This window comes from Rosa rugosa, chromosome 3 (genome assembly GCF_958449725.1).
Source record: "Rosa rugosa chromosome 3, drRosRugo1.1, whole genome shotgun sequence".
Taxonomy (NCBI): Eukaryota; Viridiplantae; Streptophyta; class Magnoliopsida; order Rosales; family Rosaceae; genus Rosa; species Rosa rugosa.
This window is the reverse complement of record NC_084822.1, coordinates 50682484-50695816: the sequence shown is the minus strand read 5'-3', so window position 1 is coordinate 50695816 and position 13333 is coordinate 50682484. Positions and strand designations below refer to the sequence as shown.

Sequence of the window (13333 nt, the reverse complement as noted above, 5' to 3'; positions counted from 1 at the left end):
TATCAAATTCAAGTCTTGCTTCTTGTTGCTGATTGACAGTTAACCCATCATAATCTTCTTCTGGGTGTTCTAAGCACACTCTATCACTAGAACTCGCGTGTGCCCCCACACACACCCAACAAGATTCTAATCCCCGTCGCTCTCTTTTCGATAAAGATTCCAGCTGCTATTATTTTCAATTATACTCGATAGCTGCAACAATTATTCAATTCGTGATGGTGATCTAACTAAACAGAGAGACAACTGTATACATATATCTGCTGGACCAAGCTTGCTGGCCACCCACATTCGGTTCAAGCAGGCAAACACATTATCATGAGTTCATGACTGACAGTGTTGTCTTGATTCATCTCAAGTCTCATGAAATAGCACGTAATTTAGCATTTGCTTTATAACAAGAAGAAACTGAACGTGGTTAAAAAAATTCAGACAATCAACTCATTTATTTTTTTCCATAGAGAAATTCATAATTTTTAAATTTAGAATGTCATACAATGTAATTCATGTTTAGAACATTTTCATTTAAATTCTATCTTTTATTCCTTCATCCAAACATATCATTAACTTAATCACATGTTGCATGAGATGCGAGATTTTAATCAAAATGGATTCGGCCTACAAGTGAACTTCCCACTATTTATTTTGTTGTTCTTTTTCAATGCGAGTTTCTTTTTACTATTTTTTTCGTTATCCTATACTAGACTACCTAAAATGATTAATTCTCACAACGAAAGTTTGTGATGAGACCATGTAGCAACGCTGACACTCTTCTTTCTTTTTTGTTCTGCACTGTTGGGAAACCAAATACTTTTTATTGCTTTTCGGAAAATTTTGAGAGCAACTCCAACAACTTCTCCATATCTTGATTGTTCTCCATTTTAGGAAAAAATTTGGCTGTTTTGCTCAAACAGATTCCCTATAATTATCCCTAAAATAGAGATAGTGATGAGAGAGAAAACAAAATTCCCTATATTTACAGCAATCTGTAAAATTTTAGGGAAAGATTTAGAGAAGAATATGGAATCTGTAAAATAGAGAATCTATTGGAGTTGGAGCAGAATTTTTTTTGGAGCTTTTAATTTTTGTTTCCCTAATAGAGAAATTATAGGGGCTGTTGGAGATGCTCTTATATGCACGTGCAAATAAACTAACAGATTCAGCATATCTTAGCCATTGATATTTACAAATAATTTTCTCAATAAACTAAAAAATATATTTAATGTTATCTAGCTTTTCATTCCTGTGTGTGCAAATTCACGTCGGTGCATTAAATACTATTTCTTTCTTTTCTAGGGTTGGATTGTTAGAGTGGACCTTGCGTACGTTTGTTGTGACTAGTGGGCTGGTGGGCTTGGGTTGGTGGGTAACCAGTTGAAACCGAATGTTTTATTGGAGCTAAAAGTAACATCACTTTTAATTTGAGCAGTAAAAGCATGAGAGATTTGACATGATTCCATGATTACCATCGCCCTCTCCGTTCCAGCATGTCTCCACTGAAACTCAAGTGCGGAATAATTAACTTCAGAGAATCCATAATTAAATCGCTTCTTTTCAAGTGTCAAAGGAAAACCCAAAAATCTCGTCTCTGACAACGACGTAGTATAAAAATCATTTTGGTAATTGGTGAGCTGATGGGCCCTGATCATTTCTAGTCCTGTGAACTTTGAAATCTCATTCTACCATCATTTCTAATCATGATGTATATTGTTGAACAATTTTTTCACCAAAAATCTTCAAATATTAATATTTCATTTCATTTGATAAGATGAATTATGAGATCGAGCGGGTTGCAATGTATGCATAATTTTTTCGAATCTCGTTAATCAGTGTGCACTCCTTAAAATTTAGATAGTAAAAGTAAAAAATAAAAAAAAATTAATTTTGCATACAAAATTTCTCATGCAATCAGTTGCTAATGCTATATTATTATAAAGCTACATTTTTGTCTAATACAGTAAAATACCGAATCAATCAATAGCTGAATCGATGGGTGGGGTCGTTTTTTGCATTTTGATAATGTTATGGAAGGTGCATTATTTTTGGTGTCATGGTAATGGGTGACGTGTAAGAATTGAGAACCTAACATACATTTCCAATTAGCTTATAATAAAGGCTATAAGAGCGTGCTTGCTTCTTGCAGGAGCTAGCCAGCAACTATCATACTGAGTGAAGGCCGGAATAGACTACCATGGCAACTCCCAGTGTTCATTCTGGCTGCTCCTTCCTCGCGAACAAGTACTTGATTTCCTTTTGTGTATTTGTATGCGTTAATATTCTCTCTTCTCTGGACAAGGGCTTCGCTTTGAGTACTCATCACACAGATGTTCAACTTAGCTCTCTACTACCAGCATCGACCTGCAGCCCCTCTACCATAGGTGCTCTCTCTCTCTCTCTCTCTCTCTCTCTCTGATCGATGAAAGGTTCAATACTAGTACTTACCTCTTGATAAACAGTTTATAAACTTAGGAACTAATAAGCAATCAAGTTTTTGGCAAGGGAGATAGCTTTAAACACGATATAAGAGATAGTAACTGAACTGATTAAAATAAGAGTATTCATTTATTCTTGACGACCTAAATTAACCTTGATCATTGTTTGCATACGGTTTGTACGATGTAGAAGCAAGTGTTTATTAATCCAATCCAAAGAACTAGGATGGATTGATTTACCGAGTCATAATTAGCGACAGAAATACTGTGTTTCTGACATGCTTGCTTATATATATATATATATATATATACAGATCCTATCCAGAGCGGAGTTCCGCTTTGAAATTAACTTGTGAAGTTCGAGTTTTGGGTCACTTTTCGGTCGCATATCCACATCTCAACCGTTCAGTTTTTAGGTATTAGTGTATAGATCATCTCTGCAAATTTTCAGCCAAATTGATGATTGTTAAGGTATCTAACTCGCTTAAACCAATGGACGGACTGAATCTGTCAACCTGAACCGTACTAGCTTTAAGGCAGTTATCAATGCTTTAACGATCATCATTTTGGCTGAAAATTTGTAGAGATGATCTGTACACTAGTGCCTAAAAACTAAACGGTCGAGATGTGGATGTGCGACCGAAAAGTGACCCAAAACTCGAACTTCACAGGTTAATTTTCAAAGCGGAGCTCCGCTCTGGATAGGATCTGTATATATATATATATATATTGGTATTTGGATGTCTTAGAAACTTAATTTATTGGATAGTTCTTCTTCTTGCTGTGAAATTCTCTGATTTATTGCAGTAAACTATTCTTGTCTATGAATGAGTTGAAAGTTTTTTTTCTCCAAAGAAAGTGTGTATGATAACTGATCGATGAGCTAAACATAACCACGATCCTTTTTTTTATTTGTCAATCACACGGTGTCTTCAAAGGCTTCCTAGGCCCAGAGACTAATCCGTGCTCGGAGGATCTTGTCAGAACGCTTCCTCCTCTCTGGCCACCAAGAATATATTGGGATTTAACTCCAATAAGCGTCGACGGGATTCGAACCCGGGTGTGGGGGTTCCACACCTGAAGGCTCTTACCAACTCGACCACCTGTGGTGGTTACCACGATCCTTAATGAAACTTAATCTGACACAATCATATAATTGAATTCGACTACAATTGCCCAACTACCGAGTAGAGAAAGAAGTCGACGCACAAAAGGATGAGATAAAGACACGCATGTGACTTTAGAGTTCCTTGAATTCCCACTTGGGAGAGTTACATGATGATTTCTTTTTGGAAGCTTATATTCATCAATTTGTTAAGTTGTTTTGGTCATTTGGTGACATGGGGCCAGTAATATAAGCAGGTACGATACAAATTGCCAGCAGACATGCCACTAATCAATCATGCTACTATACCCACAAATACCAAATTCTAATATTCTATTTATATTATCATTATTAAAGATTAACCACAACGTAACGCATGTCGTATATAATTAGTGCATATATGAAAGGGAAATAATCTGCTTTCTATCACCAGGTCATGATAAGAAGAAGGCATCACTTAAAGTGGTACACAGGCATGGTTCATGCTCTAAGAAGTCCAAGCCTAACCAATACAAGACCGCAACTCCAACTCACACTCAGATCCTCCAGCAGGACCAAGCCAGAGTCGACTCAATCCACGCCCGGAAGGGTGACAACCTAAGGCAAACCGACGCATCCATCCCCGCCAAGTCCGGCAGCGTAGTGGGCTCGGGAAACTACATTGTGACCGTGGGCTTGGGCTCACCCGCAAAACAACTCTCGCTCATATTCGACACCGGGAGCGACCTCACTTGGACTCAGTGTCGGCCTTGTGTCAAGTCTTGTTACAAACAGAAGGAGCCCATCTTTGACCCATCCCTCTCCAAATCGTATACCAACATTTCCTGTAATTCGCCAGTCTGCTCTCAACTCACATCAGCCACAGGTAACGTACAACGCAGTCACAGGAAAAGCATATCCGGAGAGGTTTTAGTGAGGATATTAAAATGAGGATTCAACGGTTAGATAAGTGGTTTCAATTTTATTTGAATATTAATTATACATCACACATATCATCTAACCGTTGACTTAAAAATCCTCATGAAATTCTCATTTTACGGTCCTCACTAGAGCCTCGCCCCTTCATATCATGCCTATAACTGATTTGTGATTAATTCTCAAAAAAAAAAAAAAACCTGATTTGTGATCGACCATCGATGTAGGTAATACACCTGGTTGCTCAAGCGGCACATCAACTTGCATATACGGCATACAATACGGAGATAACTCCTTCTCCGTGGGATACTTTAGCAAAGAAAGGTTGACACTAACGTCAACGGACTATTTCGACGGGTTTCTCTTCGGCTGTGGCCAAAACAATCAAGGCCTTTTTGGCGGGTCTGCAGGGTTATTGGGCTTGGGCCGCAACAAAATCTCCCTCGTCGAACAGAGCGCGCAAAAGTACGGCCGCTTCTTCTCCTACTGCCTACCCTCAACTTCCAGCGCCACCGGTTACCTCAGCTTCGGAAAAGGCGGCGGACCCTCCAACGCAGTCAAGTTCACGCCGCTATCCACTGTATCTGGAGGTGGGTCCTTTTACGGCCTGGATGTCGTTGGAATCAATGTCGGCGGACGTCGGGTATCGATTCCCGCTTCGGTTTTTTCGTCCTCAGGGACGATCATCGACTCAGGGACGGTGATAACGCGGCTTCCGGCAACAGCGTACAGCGCTTTGAGGGATGCGTTTAAGCAAGGAATGAAAAGCTATCCGCAAGCTGAGAAGCTTTCGATACTTGACACGTGCTACGACCTGAGCGGGAGCAGCACGGTGTCGTATCCCAAAATAGCGTTCGCTTTCAGCGGTGGGTTGACGTTGGATTTGGATGCGACGGGCATATTTTACGTGGCCAGTGCTTCGCAGGTGTGCTTGGCGTTCGCTGGGAACAGTGATGACAGCGACATTGCCATATTTGGGAATGTTCAACAGAAACGGTTGCAGGTGGTGTATGACGTCGCTGGTGGAAAGGTTGGATTTGCCCCGGCCGGTTGCCCCTGATGAATCGTAATCAAATTATGTGTTATTATTGCTTAGGCTGGCTTAATTAATAAGGTTGTTATTAAGCCGGCTACGTAAGTTTGATTTAAAGCATTGCTGATTGAAAGATCGTCGATGGATGGATAGTTTGGAAGAAAGCTATACATAAATAAGGTATAATATATAGGGAACTCTCCTTGCTTTGTTTTGAGCTTGAATGTTGTTGTTCATTGAGCCCTTTCACAAACGAAGATATTCCCAAGTGTCATGTTGGTAGTCATCCAAGATAGTTGAACAAAAAAGTCTATCAAGCTGCTGGTAGTGTTTTAAGAGAATTTGGGTGTCAATCCATTAATATCAAAGTAGATAACATTGCAAAGAACAACTCACCCAAAAGGAGGGCTACGACAAGAGTGAGCCATCCTTAACTCTATGCCAAAACCAAATGAAACAACATAATTAGGCAACCTAAAATGTAATATCATCCTAAGATTAAGACTAAAGCCAGTAACCTGACACTACTAGAGGAAGCACCGGAACGGAATCAAACACTAATCCTAATTTACGGAGAGGAGACTATGCCACCAAACCAAATAGTATTGGGCCGGGCCATCGAGTTTGTTTTATTCTAGTTAAATTTGATCTCATTCCCAAAGTATGATACAGTCTAGGGTCAGTCTATTAATAATTACAAAAGGGTGAAGAGAGTGAGAGCATACATGCCACAATGGCTGAAAAGAATAAGGAACAGAGTAAAAGGAATTTCAATTGATGTCGGTCAGTCTATACTAGTATACTCCGATGCCACACAACTGGATGGTCAATATAGAAACCCAAAAGATTCAGCCCCACCCACCAGATTCTGGTATGCGCTGTTTTGGGGAGAGGTTTGTCGACTCAAAATTCAAAACCAAAAATTCTCCATCAACAATTGTTTTCTTCTTACTTTCTCAATCGATAATTGATTATAGTCACTGTCAGAGACAGAAGAAATTGAAAATTTCAGCAAGCCCATTAGTAATTAAGAAACAAATGAAACGAAAAACCTTCTCTCAAAGGAAAAAGTCCGAAAAACTACCCAAAAAATAAAATAAAATCTAGTCACCAAAAAAAAACCTTAGTCACAAGGGAAGGAGCACTCCTCCCCTTCTCTTCAAAGTACCATTACCTATTCTCAATTTTCTGTTTAATCAGATCTCTCCCTTTAAACTCATTCTCAAAGATTTCTTAAGTTAAGTTCTCTTCTCGAGTTGAAGGCTAAAGTTGTTTTTGGCCATCTTCGTCGAATCCATATTCTTATGGGTTTAGAAGGAGTTTGTTGGGCAATTTGCTATTGTGCGCAGTTGAATCGTTGGAGACAAAATCATTCTCAAATACTGCCCAAGTTCTGCAGTCGATTCTTGGTTAGATGCAGTGGCCCTTGTGACAATACTGCTTCAGTTCGTGGTGATAATCATATTTTAAGTTGAATAATTCTTTTGCTGGTGATTATTATTTTTGTTATTTTGAGTGGGATTGGTTAGGGTTTAAAGTTGATTTTGGTGATGTCTCAGTGTCGCATTTGTCCGCTTGACGTTTTATTTGAGTTGTTATTGTTATTGTTTTGTTGACATTATCATCTTTGCTAGTAACATTTACTGAATGTTTGATGTATTATTGATGTTTATCTAACGCACTTGGTTGATTTGATTAAAAAAAAAAAAGTTTAAGAAACAAATCAGTAAGAGTAAGGGCCTAGAGTAATTAAGGTAAAGGCGTAAAGCCTAACAAAATATATTCCCAAAACAAAAGATGTGCCAAGAGTAAAGCTAGAGTAAAGCAAATATTGGAACTTGGAAGCTAATCATACAACTCAAGATAATTGTTTCTACTTTATTGATAAAAAAAAAAAAAACACAGAAAAATATCCTGAAATACCAGTCTACAATTTGATAATGTATCAACGGCCGAAAGGTAGTAATCATTTCTTGCGGTACAACTCATTCAAGAATCAATTATATGGCTAACCTAGCTTCGACCAGAATTCATCAACCCCATCCTTGTCCACAAGTTTAGGGTAGATGTATATGTCACCGCAAAAAAGGTTCAAGCTTGCTTTGCATTTTTGCAATGTGAATAAATGTAAATATCAACCTGGGAAATGGTTAATGACGTAGGAGAATGGAATAATGACAATGACGAATGTCATTTTCCAACTTAACTGATCCCACCACCAAAATCTTAACAGTGTTGTTTGCTTGCTTACCAGTAAAATCACGGAGAAGAACAAAAACCAATATTGTTATTTGTTGTTCCGATTTCAATTTTATTGTCTACTACGTACACCCGCCGATCCAATTAGGCATAAATAACAACAAAAATTAAAGCAAAAAAAAAGAGAAAGAAATAAATAAACTAACAGTTGTGATTAACCCTGGCAAAACTCTGGGCACGAGCGACGTGCGGTGGCGCGTCGATTACCGTTGCGGAGGACATCTCCATCTGGCAAATCCTAACGGCACCGACTAACCTCTCGGGCAACTCATCCTCTGTCTGCGCCTCCACCAGAAACCCCATGTCGATCGTCACGCTCGTCACGTATCTCAATGCCAGTCGCAGAATGGCCTTGGCGATCCCGGAGCTGGCGATATCCACGTCAATCTCCAAGTAGTTTGGTCCTCTATGGTAATTACACGTCAGCGCTTTCCCCAACAAACACGCGCTGTAATTCCCCACCGTTTTCTCAACGATCCACGGCCCCTTCACGATCCGATTCACGATCTTGAGCCGCTGGTTCCGGAACGCGTCGTCGCCGTTGATGAACCGGTGGAGGAGTGACCCCGACGGGATGGGATCCTCTGCGGCGAAGTAGAACACCGCGCTGTGCTGGTCCTTACCTGGCACCTGCAGATTCACAGCGAAGATGAAGCTCTTCAGGGACTTGCCTTGGGCTTGGGCCTTCCGCAGCGCGTGCGCCACACGGTTATCGGGACGGGCGAGTACATTTTCCAGCTTCGAACTGGATTTGAGCCAGTCGGTGGCCACCGGGGTCAGTAGGTAGTCTCCGGCGGGCGCTTTTTGTCGTCTTGTCAAGTAGTTTTTTCCACGGAGAGAGAATAGGTCGCCGGGAGGTGATGCCCAGCCGTTCGTTCCGGTGTGGAGGTCGACGTGGGGTAAGGATCCGCCTTGGATTGTCTCGGAGATCCAGTCGGCGGTGGAGGTTGTGGACTCTCCGGATCTGGAGCATTTGCCGGCGTGATCGACGACGGAACTCCGGTGCTTCGGCTTTGTCGGACACATACTACTCTCCCAGGTTTTGGTTTTCTCGGTGCGACTGTTCCCTATACAAGTGAAGAGTGGAAACCTCAATAGGATGGCTACACCGGGTGTGTATGATAAGAACCATACAGAGATGCCCTTAAGTTTTAAGAATATTACGATAAGAGCGCTTTATGCTGGAAGCGCATATAAATTTTTTTCCGTACAAAGCATATAATTTTTCTTTTCTTTTCCCCATTACTATTTTTTTTTTTTTTAAAGCATCCGGTGCTTTCTCCTTTTCCCATTTGGGGCATTTGGCTTAGTTTTTCAGTTATTTTTTTTCCCTCCGTTTATAGTTTATCTAAATTAGTCCCCCTTGTATTCGACAGTTTCATTAATACAGACTTGAGGGCAGTCGCACCAGCTATTTATTTCAAAAAAAAAAAAAAAAAAAAAGGTCTATTTTTCTTTTGGACAAATATTTGAATTAGCAACGGCGTGGGGTCTAACCGGAATTGTATGGGTTGATAGCCTGATATGGAGGCGGTAGCGGTGCGACACAGATCGGTGACTTGGAAGGATTTGTTGATTTGGATTGATGCTGGTTTTGTAGGCTATGAGAGGCTTTGCAATGTTTGAAGTGGATCAATGCTGGTTTTGAAGGACATGAGTGGCTTGGCGGCTCGGAGCTGGCTTTGGAGTGGCGCGGCAGAGGCTTCCACCACAAGATGATTGCCGGTCTGGAGATGATTGGTATTGTCTACGACGGGGTTATGAAGTTGCGTTGAGAATGGCAAGGGTGATGAAGGGGTGCCCAAACCAATTGGGGTGCCTAGAGTGATTTGGGTGGCTAAAGTGATTTGGGTGCTATTTGGACCCGGCATCAACTCTGGATTGGACTTATGGGCCTTAGGAATAGAGGATTTCAATAGCTTTTACAACAAACTATGAGACGTTTTACACCAAGTCAAATAATTTTTTAGAGTACCAAAACCTGCGTGCCTGGCCGTCTCCATTCAGTTCTTTATAAATATGAGAGATAACCACAGCCAATATCTAATCATAAAAACTCTGCTAGTGTTGACCAAACTAAATAAAAATCAGCAATCCAGTATCAAACCAAAAAAATGAGAGAAGGATTGGCATCAGTATCAGGCTATAAACATCAGCAACATATACTGCAATCTAAAGTCCAGCACAAGGCCATAGACCTCAATAGTAATATGTTAAGCCCTGAAGTACCATCCCAGTGCCTAGATTCACATTGAAATTGTTAAGCCACAAACCAGTCATTTCTGAACCAGCACATAAAATTAATCCCCCTATGATTGTTGAGACTGGCATCAGTATTTAGCTTATCAACCAAGAATGGAAGCTTCCATCACAATTGCATAGCCTCTGAAATCTACCTTGAATAGTCTTATTAGTAACAGATCAACTTTTTGCAAACAGATGATAATATGTCATGACAGGGAGGAGAATAGCAGTTCTTATCAAACAGTGTTACACCTCCATTTTCAAATATACTAGAGACCAATAACAAAATAGCAATGCTAAGGAACACCATAAAAATAGATAGCTTTGGACTTTGTAACATTAAAGATTAAGGCAGTCTAATAGGATCTCTGCATTTGCCATGTGACCTCCCCACAAATTTAACATCGTTTACTTTATCCTTACCACACCGGCTGTACCTCCCTCTGCCACTCAAAGGGATACTGACCAGGTGTGTCCTCTCTCTCTCCCTCCTTGATTGCATTACTCATTTGTATTTGTAGATTAGTGATGAGTAGGGGGCATGACATTTCAGGCATTATCTCAATCTAAAATTCTTCCTTGAACCTGATTTTTTGTCAAAAATCTATTCAGAAAGACTGTTGTAGTATTTGTTACATCAAGATGATTGTTGATGCAGGACAAATAGGGTTTATGGTTACACCAGTAGGATAGGGTTTCTGGTTGTTCAAGGAACAGTAGGGATTTTATGAGTTTAAGGATAGGAAAACTATGGGAAAAGGGATAGAACAACTAGCATCATAGTAGTAAGGTTCTAGGATAGGATTACTAGCAATAGCAGTAGGGTTTCTATGCATCACACCTAGGAAGCTTTCAATTTTATTAACCCAAATCTGAAAATAAAAGACTACAGAGGCATCTATATGTAGAGAGGTTAAGATAATTCTACATAAACTAGGATAAAACAACCCTAATAAAGTCCTAGTAAAATCATACTAATAAAGAACCTTCCTATTCTAGATTAAGAAGAATCGAAAAGAAATCCTAGTTGTAATATCCTAATAATATCAGCCTAAATTTACTTAAACTTTCCCACCAGGCAAGATCTCCACAAAGTCCATCACCATGTAAAGATTCCACTTGTATGCTTCATCATTCTTCATCAATTGTCCTATCAGTTCTTATGCAGATGACATGATATAAAGAAAATTGGGATGAGATACTCTAATGTTAGAGAAATGAAGATGAGGCTTTACTCTCTCTATCATTCTCGCTGTATCTTGCAACAATCACTGCTCCAAAAGAACCAAATCCCAAACATATTCTCCTCATCAGCCGCCACAGAATAAGAGCCAAGCCGACTACTACGAGAGAAGCTGCTGCACTCGATTTTCAGATCCAAAAATGCAGCATGAAGGTAAACCCCAAAAGAAGGAACCGAGTTTCATTGTTCAATTCTCACATCCAGCTTAGGAAACAAAAGAAAAGGCGCATTTGTTGCATCTCATTCTTGAACTGAAGAGATATACGTTACTTTATTTTTTTAAGTAATAGAGTCACTGGTGTTGTCATTTCAGGTATCATCGTAAATGTATGCTTGCAGTTTTATTATTTTAAAGTGTTTTAGGGGAAGACCAAAACTATACAAATGGCAGGTAACGAATGATGACCACCACAATTATATCATTCTGAACCAGTTAGGGTTTCCCATATACTGCGACGCTAGAATAGTCTACAACATTCACATGATGTTGCTTTGTGATATAAGACGTAAATAATCAAGTTCAAGATTCCATCTAAAGAAAACATTTTGTCACTCGGGATGCTCAAATTATTTCATGCAAAAATAATTGGTTTGGGCAAAGAAAATAAGACAAGGAGGCTTTAGGCAAAGTACTGGCCAATTAAAACTAGAGATCATGAATCACCGAACTGAGTGAATTTCATAAGTATGATAAAGTGAACTTCCATTGGTATGGTAATACACCATACTGGAGATTCTCTTGTAATATACGTATGTTTAACTTCCTGTTAAGTTTGATCAAGTATATAGCATTCCATCTGTCTCATCCAGTAATATTCAACTAATCAGTAAATACTTAGTATGAAATCATTTATCAAACTTATTATATAATTCAAGCAGATAAACCCTTAGCATTTTTCATTTATTATTCTCCCTTAAATTAATCAGCAACCGAAAAACAGTATTAAATTAAAAGATGGGAAATGGCACAAGAATCAAACAAGGCTGGTTCCTCTTGCTCATACATTCTCATAAACCAAAAGGAAACCAAATATAGAACACACTGACCTTATAAATTGCACAGATCACCCGATATATAACAAGAGAACTGCAGTGCCTGTTACTTGAAAACAAATTATGAATCGAAATATTAAAAGAGTGGAAGCTAAAAAACCCAAGAAATTAACAACACTCAAATGTGTCTGTTAATTCTCTTAAATTAAGTAAATTGTCGCACTCCATAATCTATTAGTACACGAACCAGTAACTGCAGTAAATAACAAGGACGACTAGCTCATAATCAAACTTAATTAACATTCTTCCCACAAGAAATCAACAATTTTTTTTGTCGCAGATCAAAACCTGTTGCTTAGTGTGCTTTTCTCCTCTGGGGTTGTTTCTCTTTCTCAGTAGCTAATCTGTATATCCAATAGACCTATATCATGATGATGCAAAAGGAGAACAGAATCAGATATCAGAGACTAAAAGAAGAAACAAAACGGAGCGGAAGTAAAAAAGCTTGAGCATACCAAAGCGAGGACATGAGCTGCTATTAGGAGAAGCACGATGAATGGCACTGCCTCGAGAAACCATGGCCGTAGAGATGGCGGTTGCTGATTCGCCATTCCGGAGAGTGATGAGTCAAACTCTCCTGCAATCAATCACAAGGTTTATTCGAGTAACCGGAGCAGAATGCGAGTATGTGAGAACCGGGGGTAGAAGTGGGTCGGATCTAGAATTGGGTCGATTTAACACCACAGCTGCCGGCTTATAAAACTCCAAGCCCAATCTCCCCAATCAAATCCAAGATTTATCAGGTAGTATGTAAGTTTGAACTTAAACCCTAAGCATGATCTTTTAAGTTGAACTTTGTGTAATTAAGTTTTTTATTTTTGGGTCTGAATTGTGTAATTAAGGCAGGGGAGTGAAATTCACACTTTCCAAACTAATCTCCCGCTACATGTGCATGAATCCAAATGCATATTTTTTTTTGAGAAAATGAGATACTTTCATTCATATATCCATGACCAGAAGGCACGTACATCGAATGCTGTATTACACCAAAATCATACATGGTATAAGCTATCAGACAAAGGACAGGTGACCCTCACTGTTAACACATGCGC

General features: G+C 39.5%; 2 protein-coding genes and 1 long non-coding RNA gene across 3 annotated transcripts; 1 reads left to right on the top strand and 2 right to left on the bottom strand.

Moving 5' to 3' along the window:
• Positions 1-2125: 2125 nt before the first annotated feature.
• On the top strand, positions 2126-5706 carry LOC133739876 (aspartyl protease family protein At5g10770-like). Its single transcript, XM_062167696.1, has 3 exons — positions 2126-2375; positions 3968-4399; positions 4677-5706. The coding sequence occupies exons 1-3, from the start codon at positions 2189-2191 to the stop codon at positions 5507-5509; spliced, it is 1452 nt and encodes a 483-aa protein (XP_062023680.1). The 5' UTR covers positions 2126-2188; the 3' UTR covers positions 5510-5706.
• LOC133739878 (uncharacterized) lies at positions 4476-4773 on the bottom strand. Its single transcript, XR_009860871.1, has 2 exons — positions 4650-4773; positions 4476-4613 (listed from the first exon to the last, which is right to left on the bottom strand). It is a non-coding gene; the product is annotated as an uncharacterized LOC133739878 (long non-coding RNA).
• A 2044-nt stretch (positions 5707-7750) lies between the features above and the next one.
• LOC133739877 (protein ENHANCED DISEASE RESISTANCE 2-like) lies at positions 7751-8999 on the bottom strand. Its single transcript, XM_062167697.1, has one exon. It carries the CDS (start codon positions 8765-8767, stop codon positions 7883-7885), a length of 885 nt encoding a protein of 294 aa, XP_062023681.1. The 5' UTR covers positions 8768-8999; the 3' UTR covers positions 7751-7882.
• Between the last annotated feature and the right edge of the window lie 4334 nt (positions 9000-13333).

Bases quoted from the DNA above. Each gene is read 5' to 3' on its own strand.
- LOC133739876 (XM_062167696.1), top strand. From the start codon at position 2,189: ATGGCAACTCCCAGTGTTCATTCTGGCTGCTCCTTCCTCGCGAACAAG. The intron at 2,376-3,967 runs GTGCTCTCTCTC...TTCTATCACCAG, and splicing joins CTGCAGCCCCTCTACCATAG to GTCATGATAAGAAGAAGGCA. The intron at 4,400-4,676 runs GTAACGTACAAC...CCATCGATGTAG, and splicing joins TCAACTCACATCAGCCACAG to GTAATACACCTGGTTGCTCA.
- LOC133739877 (XM_062167697.1), bottom strand. From the start codon at position 8,767: ATGTGTCCGACAAAGCCGAAGCACCGGAGTTCCGTCGTCGATCACGCC.